Source organism: Cetorhinus maximus, chromosome 9, assembly GCF_964194155.1.
Source record: "Cetorhinus maximus chromosome 9, sCetMax3.hap1.1, whole genome shotgun sequence".
Classification (NCBI taxonomy): domain Eukaryota; kingdom Metazoa; phylum Chordata; class Chondrichthyes; order Lamniformes; family Cetorhinidae; genus Cetorhinus; species Cetorhinus maximus.
Genome location: NC_135887.1, coordinates 18,406,848 through 18,424,692, shown reverse-complemented (window position 1 = coordinate 18,424,692; position 17,845 = coordinate 18,406,848). Strand labels below are relative to the sequence as shown.

Sequence of the window (17,845 nt, the reverse complement as noted above, 5' to 3'; positions counted from 1 at the left end):
ATGGTGAAATTAAAATTCATGGAATATTGTGACTTCAGTGAAACTCTCAATGACATCTTCAGGGATCATTTGATATATGGCATGCAGGAGGACGCTATTCAGCGAAGATTGCTGGCTGAAGTGAATCTTGATTTAAAGAAATAGTGCTTGTGATGGAAAGCGCTGTAAGGGATTCACAAGTGATTCAAGGAGTGCAAAATGGTGCCGTTCTCCTAGTCGGGTGGGAATAGTGAGCCGAAAGTCGGGACTCTACTGCGAAGCGGGAAACAGCCCCCGCTAACCGAAAATTTAGAGGAAACAGCTTAGCAGCAAAGTCAAACTAATTTTTATCAAAGTGGAAACAATCATTCTCCTAATGATTGGCAATTTAAAAAGGTAGAGTGTTATTTTTGTCACAGAAGTGGACACACATTGAAACATTGCAAAGTGAGATTTAAACAGGCTTCCAGACAGCAAACAAAGTCCAATGAAGTCTATAGTGTGGAAGAGCCAGAAACAGCCAATTCTGAAATTAATTCATTATTCAACATGAAATTTGGGAAGACAGAACCAATTATTGTCACAGTGCAAGTGAATGGTAAACCATTAAAAATGGAAGTAGACACGAGTACTTCTACCACTGTAATAGAAGAACACACTTTCAGATATTTAAATAAAGGTGATCAGCAATTAAATTTTGAACAAACATCTGCCAAGTTGGAAACGTATACAGGCAAAGTAATCTCAAGTAAAAGGTATCACCAGAGCAACTGTTCATTATAGACACCAATAGGCACAGCTACCAGTGATGGTGGTAGAAGGCAGAAGACCAAGCCTTCTAGGTCAAAATTGGTTGAGGGAAATTAACCTCGATTGGCCAGTGAGATTTCAAAAGGAAGAGTTCCTGAGTTGAAAAAGGAACAAGGCAAGGTACTTCAGAAAGAGCCTGGAGAGTCCAAGGACCACAACTGGATGAAAAAGGAGTGCGTAAACATTCAGCAACCTGAAGAAATGAAGACTGTCTTAAACAACAACATGGAAGAACAGTAGAAGAAACTCAAGGAGACTCTGCTGAATGACAGAGTTCAAGATGAAGTGAGTTAGTTTCGCAAAGTAAAGGAAAACCTATTGAAAGACTTTCACACACGACAAGGATCCCTCAGGTCAAAGTTTGTGCCTCTAAAAAATTACAAAAAGAAACAGGAAGAATTTAACAGAATTTAACACTTTGACAAACTGAAGAACCAATTGGCAGAGAAGACTCAGCAATGTTCAAGTTTCCAGGAGGAAGCCGACAGATACAAGAAGAAGACAGAAGAGCTGAAGAATCAGCTAAATGAAGCTAAAGAGACTTTGAAAGCAAAGTCGCAGAACTTTCCAAGATGCAAGTAGATAATGAAGTCTTGGGTAGCTCAACTACTGAACTAAGACAAGCTGAGATTGCATCTGAGAGAAGTCTGGCTGACAGTGAAGTCAAAAAGAAGGCCGAGACTAAATTCTGTGGTAGAAATAAGAAGATACATAGAAAAAAGATGCAGAATTAATGATGAGGTGCTGTCTTCAGACAAGACTAAGCCTGATACTTCCCAATTTGGAGGGGAAGGTGGAGAAAAGTCAAGGGAACCAAAAAGCAACTTGTGATTTGTATACTCGTGAGTGACAATTTACTGTTGGAGAAGCAGTATATGTAAAGAATTTTGGTGGAGGACCAAAGCGGTTACCTGGTATAATGAGTTCAGTGACCGGACCATTATCGTACCACCTGGAAGTGGAGGGCCAGATCACCCGTAAGCATGTGGATCATTTAAGAAAAAGAGAAATACCCCAACAAGATATTGTTCCACCTGTAACCATTACTGAACTTGTGGTTCCTGTTGAAGTTGTTCAGCCAAGAACAGACATGCCCGATGTTTTTGTCGGAGTGGAAGATACTGAACTACATGTGCCTAATGAGGTACCTGATGTTAATACAGTTCCAGAGAATTTGGTTCCTGCCAAAGAATCGGAAGTCATGGAGCTGTGACATTCCACATGGATCGGGAAACCACCTGAAAGACTCAACTTGTAATTTCATGACCTGTGTAAATATTGTAACGTCATGAGATAAATGTCCTTGTAAATATAACATGTACAGAAAAGTTAAACTGGGGGGGGAATGTAGTAATTATAGTTTTGAGAAACATAGGACTGTCGCTTTAAGAATAATCCGGTGTTGTATGATCACATGATCCATGTAAACCAATGAGTTAGCAGTGCAGGGAACCTCTCGGAGAGAGTTGTTCTTTAGTAATGGGGCAGAAATTTCTGCCTGTCGGGAGGGCGGGCCCGACCCAATTGCCGGCGGGCACGGAGCCGATCGCCGCCATTTTACGTGGGCGGGCAAATTAAGGCCCGCCCAGCGTGATGACCGCTGGGAAGTGCTATGTGGTCCCTGTGCGGGCGGGAGGAATCCCTGAAATCGAGAGTGTGCTCTTTCGCGCATGCGCACGAAAGAGTGCACATCTCCCTGAGGCTAAGTGCAGCCTCAGGGAGATCGCCTGGACTTTGAAAAATATTAAAAATAGAAAAAAAAGTTCCCTTACATGTCACCTCTTGTGACAATGTCACATGAGCTGGGACATGTTCATAATTTACAGAACATCTTTATTACAATTTTTAAAACCCTGCATGAAACATCATCCCGCCACTGGATGAGGTTTCATGTTTTATCTCTTTACCGCTGGGGCTCCTGGCCGACCCACCGACCTTAAGGTTGGATGGGCAGGTCCCTTAATTGTTTAAATGATCCTGTCAATGGCCTCAATTGGCCATTGACAGGTCGGCGGGCGCACAGCTGATTTTGCCGCGCCCCCGCCTTCCTGAAAATTTAAATGGGGCGGGATGACATTGGGGGTTCCGCCCGATGTCATCCCGCGTCATTTTACGCATCGGCGAGCGGGCCCCGCCCCCTGCTCGCCGACGGCAAAATTCTGCTTGTGGAGTTTGAAGCATACATGTAGTTGCTGCTGCAATCTTGTAAATAAAGTTAAATGTGTCCACCGAGAAAAGTTGCCTGGAAGATCAACTCTATAACACTGGCACAGGCGCAATGGGCCAAACAGCCTCTTTCAGTAACATTCCCTGAATCTACGAAGATTTGGAAGTGTTCTGTAAATGTTTTGAAAAGGTTTCCTCTGAATAGCAGGCAAACTGAGAATATCACCAGTTTACATCCAATTAAAATAGGGGCTACTGTGCTGGGACACATGTTTTAAAGAAAATTGCCATCTAAGTATTCAACAAAATTCATTGCTGCTGAACACTCTGCAGGCTGTTTCCTGCATCCTACCTTGCTGCTTTTAAATTTCCTTTTGCTGCGGGATTATTATTGCTTAAGGTGATCCCATGCAACCCCTCCACCTGCCATTCTTCTAGAGGCTGAAACCTCTGTTAAAACAGCAAGCTATGGAACTGCACACGAATGTCTTTTAACTTGTGGAAGCTAATATTCACACAGCACAACATCAAGGGGTCAGAATCCGAGAAACTCCAGCCCTCCACGTGGGAGGTTGAATAGTCTGATCTGGTGATGTCTCTCCTGTGGGGCTCTCCTTTAGGAGGATTAGAAATACCTTTTTTTTTTACCCCTTTTTGTTTGCTTATTCACAGTGATTGTTGGAAGATGGAATGCTACAATTCTTGATGTTAATATTTGTAGGCACAAATTAAACTATTGCAATCCTTAACATCAAATAGAAAATGAAAATCATAAGCTGTTCCATGAAGCGACTGCATCAAAGTCACCATTTGGGGTGGGATTGAGGCATGCAGAGCAAGAGGCAGAGATTTGATCCCTGGTCTATGTCGAATTAGCCATTCAGATTGGTGTGTCATAATTAGTGCTCCTGGACTTGGGAATGAGAGAAAATAAGGATCAAGGTTATTTCTCCTTGTGGAAGGTATGTGGTACCAGGTGAGAGAGTACAACTGAGTACCAATATCGCATTGGGTGTGAGCAAAGATTTTTCTGGAGCTGGACTTGAACCAAAAATCTTTGGAGTCACTGACACCAATGGAGGAGAGCTGACAACTAATTATGTTTTGAGAGCTGCTGATACTTACTGAACCAGGAAGAGTCAGCATCTTTGGAAAGGAAGACTTGCATTTATATAGCACTTTTCACAACCTCAGCTTTCCAAAGTCTAATTAAGCATTTTTGAAGAGCAGTAACTGTTGTGCTGTAGGAAACCAAGATCCCACAAACAGCAATGTGATAATGACCAGATCTTCTGAGGAGTAAATATTGGTCAGGACACTGGCGGGGGGAATAGAGTGGGGGTTGGTGGTGAAGAACTCCCCTACTCTTCTTCAAAATAGTGCTATGGGATTTTTTACAACAGGCAGGACCTCAGGTTAATGCCTTATCTGAGAGATAGCACCTCTAACAGTGCAGCACTTCTTCAATTCAGCACTGGGAGTGCCAGCCTAGGGTTTTGTGCTTATGTTATGGAGTCGACTTAAGACCATAAGACGTAGGGGCAGAAGTAGGCCACTTGGCCCATCAAGTCTGCTCCGGCATTCAATGGGATCATGGCTGATCTGATAATTCTCAACTCCACTTTCCTGCCTTTTTCCCATAACCCTTGATGCCCTTACTGATTAATAAACTATCCAATTCAGCCTTGAATATACTTAACGAACCAGCCTCAACAGCACTCTGCGGTAGAGAATTCTATAGATTCACTACCCTCTAAGAGAAGAAATTCCTCCTCATCGCTGACTTAAATGGGCAACCCCTTACTCTGAGATTATGCCCTCACATTCTAGACTCTCCCACAAGGGGAAACAACCTCCCAGCATCCATCCGGTGTCATGAAGAGATTAATGTCTATAATGTTATTGAAAATTATTTTTAAATTAGAATTGTATTAGGACCTGTGTCTATGTGTGTGCCTGTGTGTGTCTTAATTGGATTAAAGCCAGCTAGTCTGGGTGCTTTGATGTATAGCAGTTTGAGATGTTAATTAGATAAAAGTAAGGAGTAAAAGATAAAGTGCAATTTGCATTTGTTGAATAAACCATTCAGAAGAATGGGTAAAATCTTGCACCTAGCTAGGAGACACCAAGCAATCTGTTTATATTACTAATAAAGTTGGTGTAATGAAAGGATTATTGTTGGGAGAGGTAAAATTTTAAAAACCTAGTAATACAATGGAAAATTTACATTCAAAGGGAAAGCTGGGTATAAACCAAAAGGAGTTTGTGTGTGTGAGTCAGAGGCATGTAAGATCTAACCAGCCTGTAAGCCTAGGACTGTGTCTGCAAAGGAAACAAATTGCAAGGGACCTCATTTTGAATTAATAAGGTCAAATGTGCTTTGCCTGGTGTCTATTTAAAGCCTATGGGTTAGTGTTGCCTTGGTGAAGATTTACCTGGGAGTGATTAATTTGGGGATTTATTTAAAAGTTATTATGGTAGTAATTTGTAGACATATGTATGTGTTTAATTTGCTGTTGAATTAATAAAAATTTAATTTTGTTTTGTATAAAAAACCTTTTGAGGCTTGGTGGTTTTATTCTTGAATTCAGAGCTGCATCTCAAACATACCAATTGAAAATATAGGTTATGACAGTTGTTCAAGTTTCCCTCTGGGATTTAAACAACTCAGCCTTTACCAACTGCTGTATCATAACAATTGGGGGCTTTTGGCAGGATAATATTTGTAATTCCTTGATTGGTTTGGAATTGGTGAATTAAAAGGTTACGAGTACAAGAAGCACTTTGAATTCAGGAGTTGGTGAGGTTTTTTTTAAAAGTGGTGAGACTGCAGGATGGCTTTGGCAATTGCTAAGACTTGTCTGGGAGTAGAAGATATAACTCTAATTGGGTTACAAAAAATAACCAAGAGTAAATTAACAGAGTTGGCTGATAAATTACAATTGGGGTTACCTGCGGGGGTTAGGAAATATGATATAATTAAAGGTATAGCACAGCCTCTACAGTTGGAAGGGACACTTGACACTAGTGAGTCACAGCTGGAGGTAGTGAGACTTCAGTTACAAATGAAGATGCTTGAACTTGAACAAGCAAAGGAACTGAAAAAACTTGAATTAGAAGCAAGGGAAAGAGAAAAAGCATTTAAAAGGGAGAAAACAGACAGGCAGGAGAAAGAAAGGAAGCTGAAACTGGAATTTCAGGCAAGAGAGGAGGATAAAGAAAGAGAGGCAAGAGAAAGAAAGAGAAAGGGAATATCTGATTAAAAGGTCAGAAGTTAGAAAAGAGAACTCAGATTCTAAGGAGAGTTCTGATGATGAAAAAACCTTTAACCTTAAACCCAGTGGGGAGATGTTTAGATTTGTACAAGCTTTTCCAAAGTTTGAGGAAAAAGATATTGAAGCATTGCTTATTTCATTTGAGAAGATAGCTAAACAGATGAAATGGCCACAGAAGTGCTGGATGTTATTGTTACAGTCTAAGTTGGTGGGTAGAGTGCATGAGGTCTGCTTCACTGTCTGAAGAAGTATCAGTGAATTATGATGTGGTGAAAAAGGCTATTTGTAGTGCATGTGAGTTGGTTCCTGAAGCATACAGGCAGAAATTTAGGAATATGAGAAAACAGCAAACTTATATTGAGTTTGAGAGAATGAAAGAGTAATTTTGACCAGTGGATACCAGTAGATAGAGACAACATATGCACCTCTTAGGGAAGTAATTCTTTTGGAAGAATTTAAAGACTCAATCCCTTCAGTAGTGAGAACTCATGTGGAGGAACAGAGGATTCAAACTGTAAGATAAGCATTAGAGATGGCTGATGATTGAGTCAGTTCATATAGCTAAATCTTTTCTTCGTCACCCTTTCAAATTGGAAAAGGAGAGAAAGTGGGAAGGTGAAAGGAAGGTAGGAAGTCAGGGAAGAGGATTAGCTGGAAATTCCCAGGAAGTTTTTTCTCAGAATAAAAAGGAAGGTGCTGAGGGTAGGAGTGACATTCAAAAATTGAGGTGTTTTAATTGTAATAAAGTGGGGCACACAAAGTCAGTGAGTTGGAAATTACAGGGAAAATCTGTTGGAATTATTGGGGTGCAGAAAAGTTCTGGAAATAAAAGTACTGTGGGTTCTGAGGTTCAGGTGCAGGAAAAGCCAATGGTTCACGCATAGGTAAAACAGGAAGAATCATTGGTAGGTAAAAAAGTGGGAATGTGTTCACAGTTTAACCAAGAGAATCCTGAGGAGCAGGTTGCAGAAATGTTTAAAGGCTTTGTGTGTGAAGGGGAAGTCTTTCCATGTGTATAGGGTGGAGAGACACAGGGCTAGTCAATCCTTAATGCTATGGGATAGTGACATTTGTTGTTCAGAGGGAGTATTGCAGGGGCAGGTGATAATAAGTGGGGTTCATGGAGATGCTAAACCTAGCCTCTTGGGAAAGATAAATTTAAAGAGCAAATGGAAAACAGGTGAAGTTATTGTTGGGATGATGGAAAAATTGCCCATTGCAGGGCTTCAATTTATTTTGGGTAATGATATAACTGGGTCACAAATGTGGGTGATGCCTATTGTAATTGAGCAGCCTGTAGAAGTGTTTTCAACAGCCGTGTTACAGAGATAGCATTCTGGATTGTTTCCAGATTGTGTGATAATGAGGTCACAGGCACACAGATTGAAGCAAGAAAAACAAGAAGGACAGGCAGTTCAAAGGCAAGAAGAAGGTATCAAAATCCAATTAGCTGGTACTGTGTTTGATAATATTGTTCAGGAAGAAAAACTACAGGACAATTCAGCTGAAGTGTTTAACTCAAGGAGTTACAGAAAAATGATTTGCAATTAAAATAGTTATATCAGAAAGCTTACTCAGAAACAGAAGCAAAATGTATTCTAGTATGTTATTACCCTTAAGGGAGATATTTTAATGAGAAAAAGGAGGCAGGATCATGTCTCAGCAAATGAAAGCTGGAGTGAGATGCATCAGATTGTTATCCCATTAGGGTATAGAAATGAGATTCTGAGAATTGCTCATGAAATGCCAATGAGGGACATTTAGGAATTAGAAAGACACAGGAAACGATATAGAGGTATTTTTATTTGGACAGGATTGTATAGGGGTGTAGTCAAATTCTGTAGAACATGTCACACAAGTCAGGTAACAGGGAAACAACAAGCAGTGACTAAGCCGGCGCCTTTAATCCCAATGCCAGCATTTGAAGAACCTTTTACCAGGGTCATGATTGATTGTGTAGGACCCCTCCCTAAGACTAAAGGTGGAAATCAGTACCTACTGACAATAATGGATGTGTCTACCAGGTTCCCTGAAGCGATACCTTTAAAAAATATTACAACCAAGAAGATTGTAGAAGAGTTAACTAAATTTTTTACAAGATATGGGGCAGAATTTTTCAGCTGGCGTGCAGGGCTGAGCCGGACACGCCAATGTGTGAAATGATGCGCTATAACATCGGGCGTATGTCCCGACGTCATTGCGCTGAGTAGCAATATTTTGTTCAGCGGGTGTGCGCCGGAGTCGGCTGCGCATGCGCAGATATGTAAACGGCCTATTAAGGCCATTGAGGATCTAATTCAAGCTATTGTAAACGCTGCCCATCCAACCTTAAGGTTGGCAAGCAGGTGAAAAGGCCAAGCGGCCTTTGCAATTTTTAGGAATCCTCATCCACGAGCGGGATGAAGTTTCCTAAAGCTTTTATTAAATAAATTTTAAAAATTTTCATAAATATAAAAACGTGTCCCATCTCATGTGACACAGTCACATGAGGGGACATGTTTAAATAAATTTATAAAGCTTTTATTCAATAATTCAGAAGCCCTTCAAACTCCCTGAGGCAACTCCGTGCCTCAGGGAGATTGAAGTGCTCTTTCGTGCACATGCGCTGACCCCAACTCTCCCTCCTCCCCCTGCCCGCACAAGTAGCGCTGAACGCTACTGCTCACTTATTATGCTGGGCGGGCCTTAATTGGCCCGCCTGCGTAAAATGGCGGCATAGAGCTGATCGCGAGCCCGCCCGCCAACTGAAAAATTCTGCCAATGTATATCCTTGGGTAAACCATCAGATCAGGGTTCAAATTTCATGTCACAACTGTTTAAGGAAGTAATGAACAGTTTGGGTATAAAACAATTTAAGTCAACAGCTTATCATCTGGAGTAATAAGGAGTTTTGGAAAGATGGCATCAAACTTTAAAAACTATGATGAGAGCATACCGTCAGGATTATCCACAGGATTGGGATACAGGAATTCCATTCTTGTTATTTTCTATTACAGACGCTCCTAATGCATCAACTGGTTTTAGTCCTTTTGAACTAGTTTATGGTCATGAGGTAAGGGGACCATTATAATTGGTTTCTTGAGAAATTGGTGGGTCAAAATTCAGAAACTATTCTCCTGGATAATGTATCAAATTTCAGGGCAAGATTGAACAGAGCATGTGAGTTGGCTAGGGAATATTTAAAGATATCACAGCAAGTGCTGAAAGTGAAGGAAGATAAGAAACTAAGGCTCACAGTTTTGTTTCTGGAGAGAAAGTACTAGTTCTGTTACCAGTTCTAGGTGATTCATTATATGCAAGTTTTAGTGGATCTTACAGGATTGAAAAGAAATTGAGTGAAGTAAATTATTTAATAAATACTCCAGATGGAAGAATGAAGCAGAGGGTGTGTCATGTAAATGTGCTTAAAAAGTACTTTGACAGGGAAGAGGAACAAAAAGAGGTATTAGTGATAGTGAATGATGAGGAAGAGGTGGAAGTGCAGGACTCTGAAATTGATTTTCCTCAAATCAAATTGGTTAATGAGCGGGCACTTGAAAATTTAAATGAAATATTGAGTTACCTTCCAAAGTGATTTGGAAAAGTTATTGCGGTCACACAAACCCATTTGTGGGAATAAATTGGGGAAGACAGATTTAGCTATACATTATGTGTCTGTACAGGTTTCATCTTCAATAAGGCAACATCCTTATAGATTAAATCCAGCAAAGTTATCACAAGTTCAAAAATAAATTGATTTCATGCTTCAAAATGATATCGAGTCTAGTTGCAGTAACTGGAGTTCACCTATTGTATTGGCACCGAAACCAACACACAGACTGTGTGTGGACTATCGAAAGGTGAATGCGGTGACAAAAAATAGATTCATATCCTATACCACAGTTGGAAGATGCATTGAGAAAGTGGGACAATCAAAATTTATCACAAAGGTTGACTTGCTAAAAGGATATTGGTAGGTACCGTTGTTGGAAAGAGCAAAGGAGATATTAGCTTATATGATGCCAAATGGACCATATCAGTTTAAAGTCATGCCATTTGGTATGAAGAATGCACCTGCGACATTTCAAAGACTGACGAACAAAATAGTTGCAGGTCTAAGTGATTGTGCTGTTTATATTGATGATCTGATAGTTTTCAGTCAGGAGTGGAGGAACGTTTACAGCATCTGGAAGAATTGTTTTTTCGATTACAAGAAGTTAATTTGGTGATGAACTTGGCTAAAAGTGAATTTGCAAAAGCGCAAATTACGTATCTAGGCCATACCATTGGACATGGTAAGGTGGCTCCAAGAGATGCGAAAGTCAAGCCTATTATGGATTTCCCAGTGCCTACAACAAAACAAGAAGTTTTGAGCTTTCTGGGCATGAGTGGGTTTTACCAGAAATTTGTTCCAAATTTTAGCTCTGATTGAACTATTAAAAAGGAACAAGAAGTTTCAATGGACATTGGAGTGTCAGAAGGCTGGGAGTCCTGGTGGGCTTAAGAAAAAGCATGAAACCTCATCGAGATGAGGTTTCATATAGGTTCTAAAATTTAATAAAATTGTCAATGAAAGTGATGGACATGTCCCAACTCATGTGACAGTGTCACATGAGGGGACATGTCAGGGAAATTTATTTCTGTTGTTTTTAAAAATTTTTCAGACAGGAGCCAAACTCCCTGATGCAGCACTTAGGGAGATGAATGAGCACTTTCGTGCGCATGCACAAAAGAGTGCACTCTCGGCTCAGGGAATCCTTGCACTCCCTTGCAGACATCATGCTGGGCGGGCCTTAATTGGCCCAACTACGTAAAATGGCGGCGTGCCCCCGTTTGGGGGTGCCGATCGGAGGTGCTCCTCTACCCGCCCGTTCCTAAACATCCCTAAACATTGGGGGGAAAATTCAGCCCTATGTGCCTGGCTATGTGTGCCTTAATTGGATTAAAGCCAGCTAGTCGGGGTGCTTTGATGTATAGTAGTTTGAGATGTTAATTAGATAAACGCAGGGAGTAAAAGGTAAAGTGCAATTTGCATTTGTTGAATAAACCATTCAGAAGAATGGGTAAAATTTTGCACCTAGCTGGGAGACACCAAGCAATGTGTTTATGTTACTAATAAAATTGGTGTAATGAAAGGATTATTGTTGGGAGAGATAAAATTTTTAAACATCTAGTAATACAATGGAAAATTTACATTCAAAGGGGAAGCTGGGTATAAACCAAATGGAGTTTGTGTGTGTGAGTCAGCAGCATTTAAGATCTAACCAGCCTGTAAGCCTAGGAGTGTGTCTGCAAAGGAAACAAATTGCAAGGGACCTCATTTTGAATTCGCAAGGTCAAATGTGCTTTGCCTGTTGTCTGTTTAAAGGTTGTTGTTGTCTTGGTGAAGATTTACCTGGGAGTGATTAATTTGGGGATTTGTTTAAAAGTTATTATGGTAGTAATTTGTAGGCATGTGTATGTGTTTAATTTGCTGCTAAATTAAATGTTTAATTTTGTTTTATATAAAAAATCTCTTGAGGCTTGGTGGTTTTATTCCTGAATTCAGAGCTGCATCTTAAACATACCAATTGAAAATATAGGTTATGACAGTTGTTCAAGTTTCCCTCTGGGATTTAAACATCTCAGCCTTTACCAACTGCTGTGTCATAACACCTGTCAAACTCCCTAAGAATCTTATATGTTTCAATAAGCTCACGTCTCATTCTTCTAAACTCCAATGAGTACAGGCCCAGCCTACTCAACCTCCTCATAAAAAAAATTCCTCCATACCTAGGATCAACCTAGTGAACCTTCTCTGGACTGCCTCCAATGCCAGTATATCTTTCCTTAGATAAGCGGACCAGAGCTGTTCATAGTATTCTAGGTGTGGTCTAACTAGTACCTTGTATGGTTTTAGCAAGGCTTCCCTATTTTTATACTCCATTCCCTTTGAAATAAAGGCCAACATTCCATTTGCCTTCCCTATTACCTGCTGAACTTGTATGTTAGCTTTTTGGGATTCATGCACAAGGACTCCCATATCCCTCAGTGCTGCAGCTTTCTGCAGTCTTTCTCCATTTAAATAATATTCAGTTCCTCTATTCTTCCTGCCAAAGTGCATAACCTCACATTTTCCCACATTATATTCCATCTGCCAAGTTTTTGCCCAATCACTTAACCTGTCTATATCCCTCTGTAGGCTCTTTGTGTCACCCTCACCACTTGCCCTCCCACCTATTTTTGTGTCATCTGCAAACTTGGCGATAGTCCATTCACTTCCCTCATCTACAACTGCCATAACTCAAAGACTACAGCGCTACCAACCGAGCCACAACCAAGAGGAGTGGATGAAATAAAAAGGAAAGTGTGTTTCAAAGGCTCAATTTACCTCCAACCTACAGTTTATGACAGACAATACATAAATATACTGCAGTAACATCTGTGAAGTTTGGACCCTGTCCAGTAGTAATATATGATCAGGATTTTCCAAGTTTCTCGGGTTACACTATAAACAGATACATTTGATGTGTTGCTGTCTTATTCTCGACTCTGATGTCTGTGTTTCTGGAATTAGTATTTGGTTTTTAGTTCTTCCTAAATGATGGCCCCTCTAGGCAACATCACACTGCAACTGAAGTGGCCCAGTAATGCAGACTGCAGATATGTGTTCTCACAACACCAGTGAAACAAAGTTGAGTGTCAGAACTTGGGGCTTATTATTTAGACTAAGAGCAGGGTATTTTGGATGGAAGGGTTTCCCTTCCCGCCATCTGGGGAGTTAGCCTCAAACATATCCCCATCCATACTGCCTGCCCCGCAGCCATTTAGTGCTCCAACGAGCGTAATTGGCTGGAGGTGGGTCTTCTGCCCTCTGTTGGGAGGTAGTCTCGCCTCAGAGAGCTGCCGGCCAATCTGACTGGCCAGCAGCTCCAGTCCTGCCAGTGCCAGAGGCTTCAGTGGTCAGGACTGAGGCTGCAAGAAGTCTCCGGAGCCTAAGTCCCGGGATTCCAGGACCAGGTAAGTTTTGGGGGTCTCAGGGTGGGGAGGATAGGTGAAGCCTGGAGGGGTGAGGGGAGGAGGGGGGGTTGGTCAGATGGGGGTAGGGGTGTTGCTGGAGAAGCTGGTGGGGGAAAACGCCCGCAGCAGCCAGAGCTTTTGAGGGAGGGCACCTGATGTTAAAAGGAGGCTGTTGATGAAGACTCCACCCACCCCCCTTATCACCCCACTTCCTGCCAAAGGCCTGAGCAGGGTCACTTTTCGGGCTTCCCCCCCGCCCCTGAACTCCTCCCACCAGCCTGAAAATTGAGTCTGCGCAGGCAATGGCCCCTTAAGTAGTTTTAATTAGCCACTTAAGGGCATCAGTTGGGGTTGAGGGCAGTAGGGGGGGTGGGTGCAATGGAGGCGGCCTGGGCCTCACCTGTCCCACCATAAAATTGCGGCGAGGTTGGGAGGGGCGAGAACCCAGCGGGAAGAACATCCGAAGAATGTTACGCGTAACCTCCACCTACAAGCCTGCCGGCAGGGGGATGTAAAATGCTGCCCTAGGTTAAGCCAGTTCCTCCGTTGGTGAAGTATGGAGAGCAGGGCTATTTAACTGGATATCAAGCATTCCCCCAAAATGTGAACCACTTCTGTATTCCCTAATGGATGTTACTATAACAACAACAACAACTGACTTTTATGCAGCACCTTGAAAAGAGAGAAAGATTTGCATTTATATAACGCCTTTCACAACCTCAGGATGTCCCAAAACTCTATACAGCCAATGAAGTACGTTTGAAGTGTCGGCACTGTTGTAATGTAGGAAATGTACCAGCCACTTTGCATACAACAAGCTCCCACAAACAGCAAATGATAATGACCAAAAACCTGTTTTCGTGACCCTAATTGAGGGATAAATGTAGGGCTAGATATTAGGGATAGCATCCCTGCTCTTCTCTGAAATAGTGCCATGGGATCTTTTATGTTCACCTGAGAGGGCAGACATTAGCGTTTCATCTGAGAGACAGCATCTCTACCAGTACAGCATTCCCTTAGTACTGCTTTGGGACCATTAGCCTAAACCTTTGTGCTCATGCCTCTGCACCCACTGCCTTCAGAATTGGAGACAAGCACGCTCTCAACTGAGCTGCAGCAGACATATAGTTTAGGGTAGTAGAATACACAATGAACTTTGCAAGAACATAATCAGACAAATAATTGATACAGTGCTGAAGAGGGCAACATTACGGCAGGTGACTAGAAGCTTGATTAAGGAATTAGGTCTCAAGGCATTTGACAGGAGCAAAATTAGAAAAAAATTGATACTGAGTCAAAGAAAGAGTATTCGGAGCGATGACCAAAAGCTTAAGGAGCATCTTAAAGGAGGAGAGAAAGGTGGCGAGGTTTAATGAGGAAATCTCATACTATGAGTTTATGGCCTGAGCAGTTGAAGGCAGGTCTCCAGTAATGGAGTGAATGCTGTGGGGGGATGAATAAGAGATGATGCAGGAGCACAGAGTTCCTGCAAGATTACAGGACAGACTGAAGGTTACAGAAATATGAAAAGGTGAGACCATAAAGAGGTTGAAGCACAAGGATGAAAATTGTAGATCTAAGGCATTCAGGGACTGACAACTGATGTAGGTCAGTGAACACAGGGCTGATGGGTGAAGGGGACTTGGTGTAGTTGAGGCTACCTGCAGAGTTGAGCTCAGGTTTACGGATGGTGGAGGATCAGAGGCTGCCAGGAAAACATTGGAATATCAAGTCTGGAGTAACAAAATGATGCAGGAGAGTCTCAGCAACGGATGTGCTGAGGCAGAGGTGGATATGAGCGATGTTACAGAGGTGGCAGAAGGTGCTCCTTTTTGTCGTAGTGTTCAATGGTTTGATTGAGCTGTGTTTGATTATGTTAGTAAGATGACACCCCCACCCCCTCCATTTAGATCAGTGATGGGCAACCTAGGCTAGTGAGTGGGCCGCATGAGTGACCCTCCTTCAACTCAGTGGACCCCAAGATTGAAATCGGGCACGTGCACTAACCATGCCCCCATGAATAAGATTAAATACATTTAACACACACCAAGTATTTCATAATGAGTTATAGAAAAGGTTTTCACGCCCTCCTTCAGATTTGGAAGCTGTCAAGCACGTTGGGAAGAACCTATTGGAAATTTTGCTATGTGAAAGGATTGGCATGTTTCATAATGTCTTAATGTTGTATTTTTTTGGAACTGATATCACCTCATTGCAAATTAAGCAAAATGGCCTCCCTTTCTGTTCAATAATTGAACCGTAGCTGCGCTTTGATTGAACGCAGAGGGAGCGCACGGCTCTCACAGTCAATGGTGTATGCAATCAGCACACACCTCACTTCACATGCTCTTGCTTTACGTGTGTATAACTAAGTAACACCAATAGGAAAAAAACTACGTGGATGGAAACCAGCAGAATCTGGCAACCCTGTGTGTGCACAAGTCAGCAAAATGTCTCACGGGCCGCACTCAGAACCCTGATGGGCTGTATCCGCGGGCCACAGGTTGCCCACCGCTGGTTTAGATCTTCTTGTATCCCACCATCCATACCTGCCCATGAGAATAGGCAGGCAAAGCTACCAATGCTGCTAAACAGCCTGAAATTATTCCTACTTTATAGTTTCTACTCTGTCCCCATCCCTCCCTTTCCCTTTCCCTGTGGCTAAAATGTCTGGCTTCTGCTTGGCATGCGTTGCAGACAGAGCCCCATGTACTGCCATGGGGCACAGCATATTGGAACACTAATATGCCACTGTACCTCTTGGAAATGTCACACTTTACATAGTGCAATTCATTTACTAAGGACCTAGCAGCCTTGTCACATGAAAATATTACTGCCTTTTTAATAATGGGCCATAATTTGCTGTGGCAGGACATGTAATAGTGTCTGCTGTTAGTTAGTGTTGACCTTACATGGCAAATTCCTGAAAGTACAAGCTGATGGCATCACAGTGAGAGAAAGAGGGCATCTTGAACCTGAGTGAACAGAGCAAGGAACTGTAGCTCCTTAATCAGGATTGAAGGATTGTGAAATTAACAGTGTAAGGACTGGGAAGAAAGTGTAAATTAAACTGGATGAATTCAATGTCAAGTCAGATACAGAAAGATAAACAGAGGGAGAAAGAATGATTAGATTAAGAGGGAGAGAAAAAAGACGGAATGGAAAAGTTAAAAATTTGACATTTTAAAAATGTCCAATAATTAAAATCTGAAAGAATGAAACTTGACAAATGCAATCGTTCATTTGCAGTGCCAGGGAGGTTGTTTGGCAGCCATTAACACTTGTCACGTTATTAAAAGGTGCTTTCATTGAAATGGACAAGACAACTTTCTGTGGTGAATTTAGTTCATGCGTATACCACACAATACAGCAGCCAGATGCCACTCAACACATTTCAGAAGCAAACTGTGAGATGTTGTTGTCGCAAAGCTAACTGCAGAGCCAGTGCAACTCAGGCAGCAACTTTTAATGGTGCATCTGCCCCGGTTTGAAGTGGCTGTAGCATTTGCACATAAATACTAGTGACACCATTACGCTCGCTATTATTTTGACAGTCAATTCTAGCCCTGTGCCTGTAAAAATATGTTTCAATCAATGGTTAGAATAACGACATGTATCCTGAAACACTGACCTTTGAAGTGGAGTGCCTGATAGATGAGCATCACCGTCCGGGGGTCAAAGTCCTCCACCACATCCTGAAGCCTCCCCTTTGTGGCCTTTGAAATGAGCTGGTTGAACTTGGTGACTGTTTGTGGGTCCAGAAAGTCCACAGACTGTGCGTGTGCCCCGTAGTAATGTATCAACCACTCCTTAAAGGTTTTCCTGACCTTCAGCCCATCCTTGACGTAGATGCCAGAGAAATCTTTGAGTCTGTATCCAAAGTGGTGCTTGAAAAGTCTGTGGATGAGCTTGTGGAAGATATCATGAAGGACCTCGCTGCCAGTCACCCCTGGTTTGGTGTTGATAAAATGATCAAAGCCCAGAGCTCGGGAGATCTGCTCCTGGGTCTTGTTTGCAGCCCCTACCATAACCATGGCCATCATGGTGGAGAGGCCGAATGGAGAGAAGACCACATTCTTGGAACCTGACTGGGACCTCAACAAGCTCCTGTAGAAATTGAAAGCGAAGTCAGTGTTGACCAAGGCCAGGCGCTGGACCCGAGATTTGCCCTTAAATCTTTTACGCATGGATTCAGAGTTCTTGGGAGCTGAGAATTGTTTCTTGGTCACCAACATGTCTTCTGGAAAGCTATAGTTGTCTTCTTCATCTTCATAGTCTTCAGGTTCAGCGTAGTCATACTCTTCTAGCTCAGGGACGTTGAGCTCTCTGGTCAGAGTGTTGCTTTCTATGGGCACCACATGCCTAGTATCTAAGCTAGCTGCAGCTGCTGTGTTGCTGAAGAAAGATAGGCCACACAGCAGAAAGCAAGACCAAGAAAACATCATTTTACTCTCCTTCAATGCTCACCGCTTAGTTAGTCCTAGGTGGTAAAGAAAAGAAGACCGCAGTTTTTGAGGAACCTCCTTATAAATCCAAAAAAAGCAGAGATCAGTCCACTCCCTCCAGCATGTAACTGAACTTAAAAAGCTTCACTTCTCAAATCATCATAGTTTTTTTTTAATCACAGCTGTTACACA

The 17,845-nt window shown here is 42.1% G+C and overlaps 1 protein-coding gene across 1 annotated transcript in view; it reads right to left on the bottom strand.

Annotated features, from left to right (window-relative positions):
- Positions 1-17,793, bottom strand: part of LOC144684421 (heparin cofactor 2-like) — a 37,873-nt gene extending 20,080 nt beyond the window's left edge. Inside the window, exon 1 of the mRNA XM_078548191.1 lies at positions 16,840-17,793. Coding sequence (XP_078404317.1) covers positions 16,840-17,653 — 814 coding nt within the window. The 5' untranslated portion in view covers positions 17,654-17,793. The remainder of the gene's footprint in view (positions 1-16,839) is intronic.
- Between the last annotated feature and the right edge of the window lie 52 nt (positions 17,794-17,845).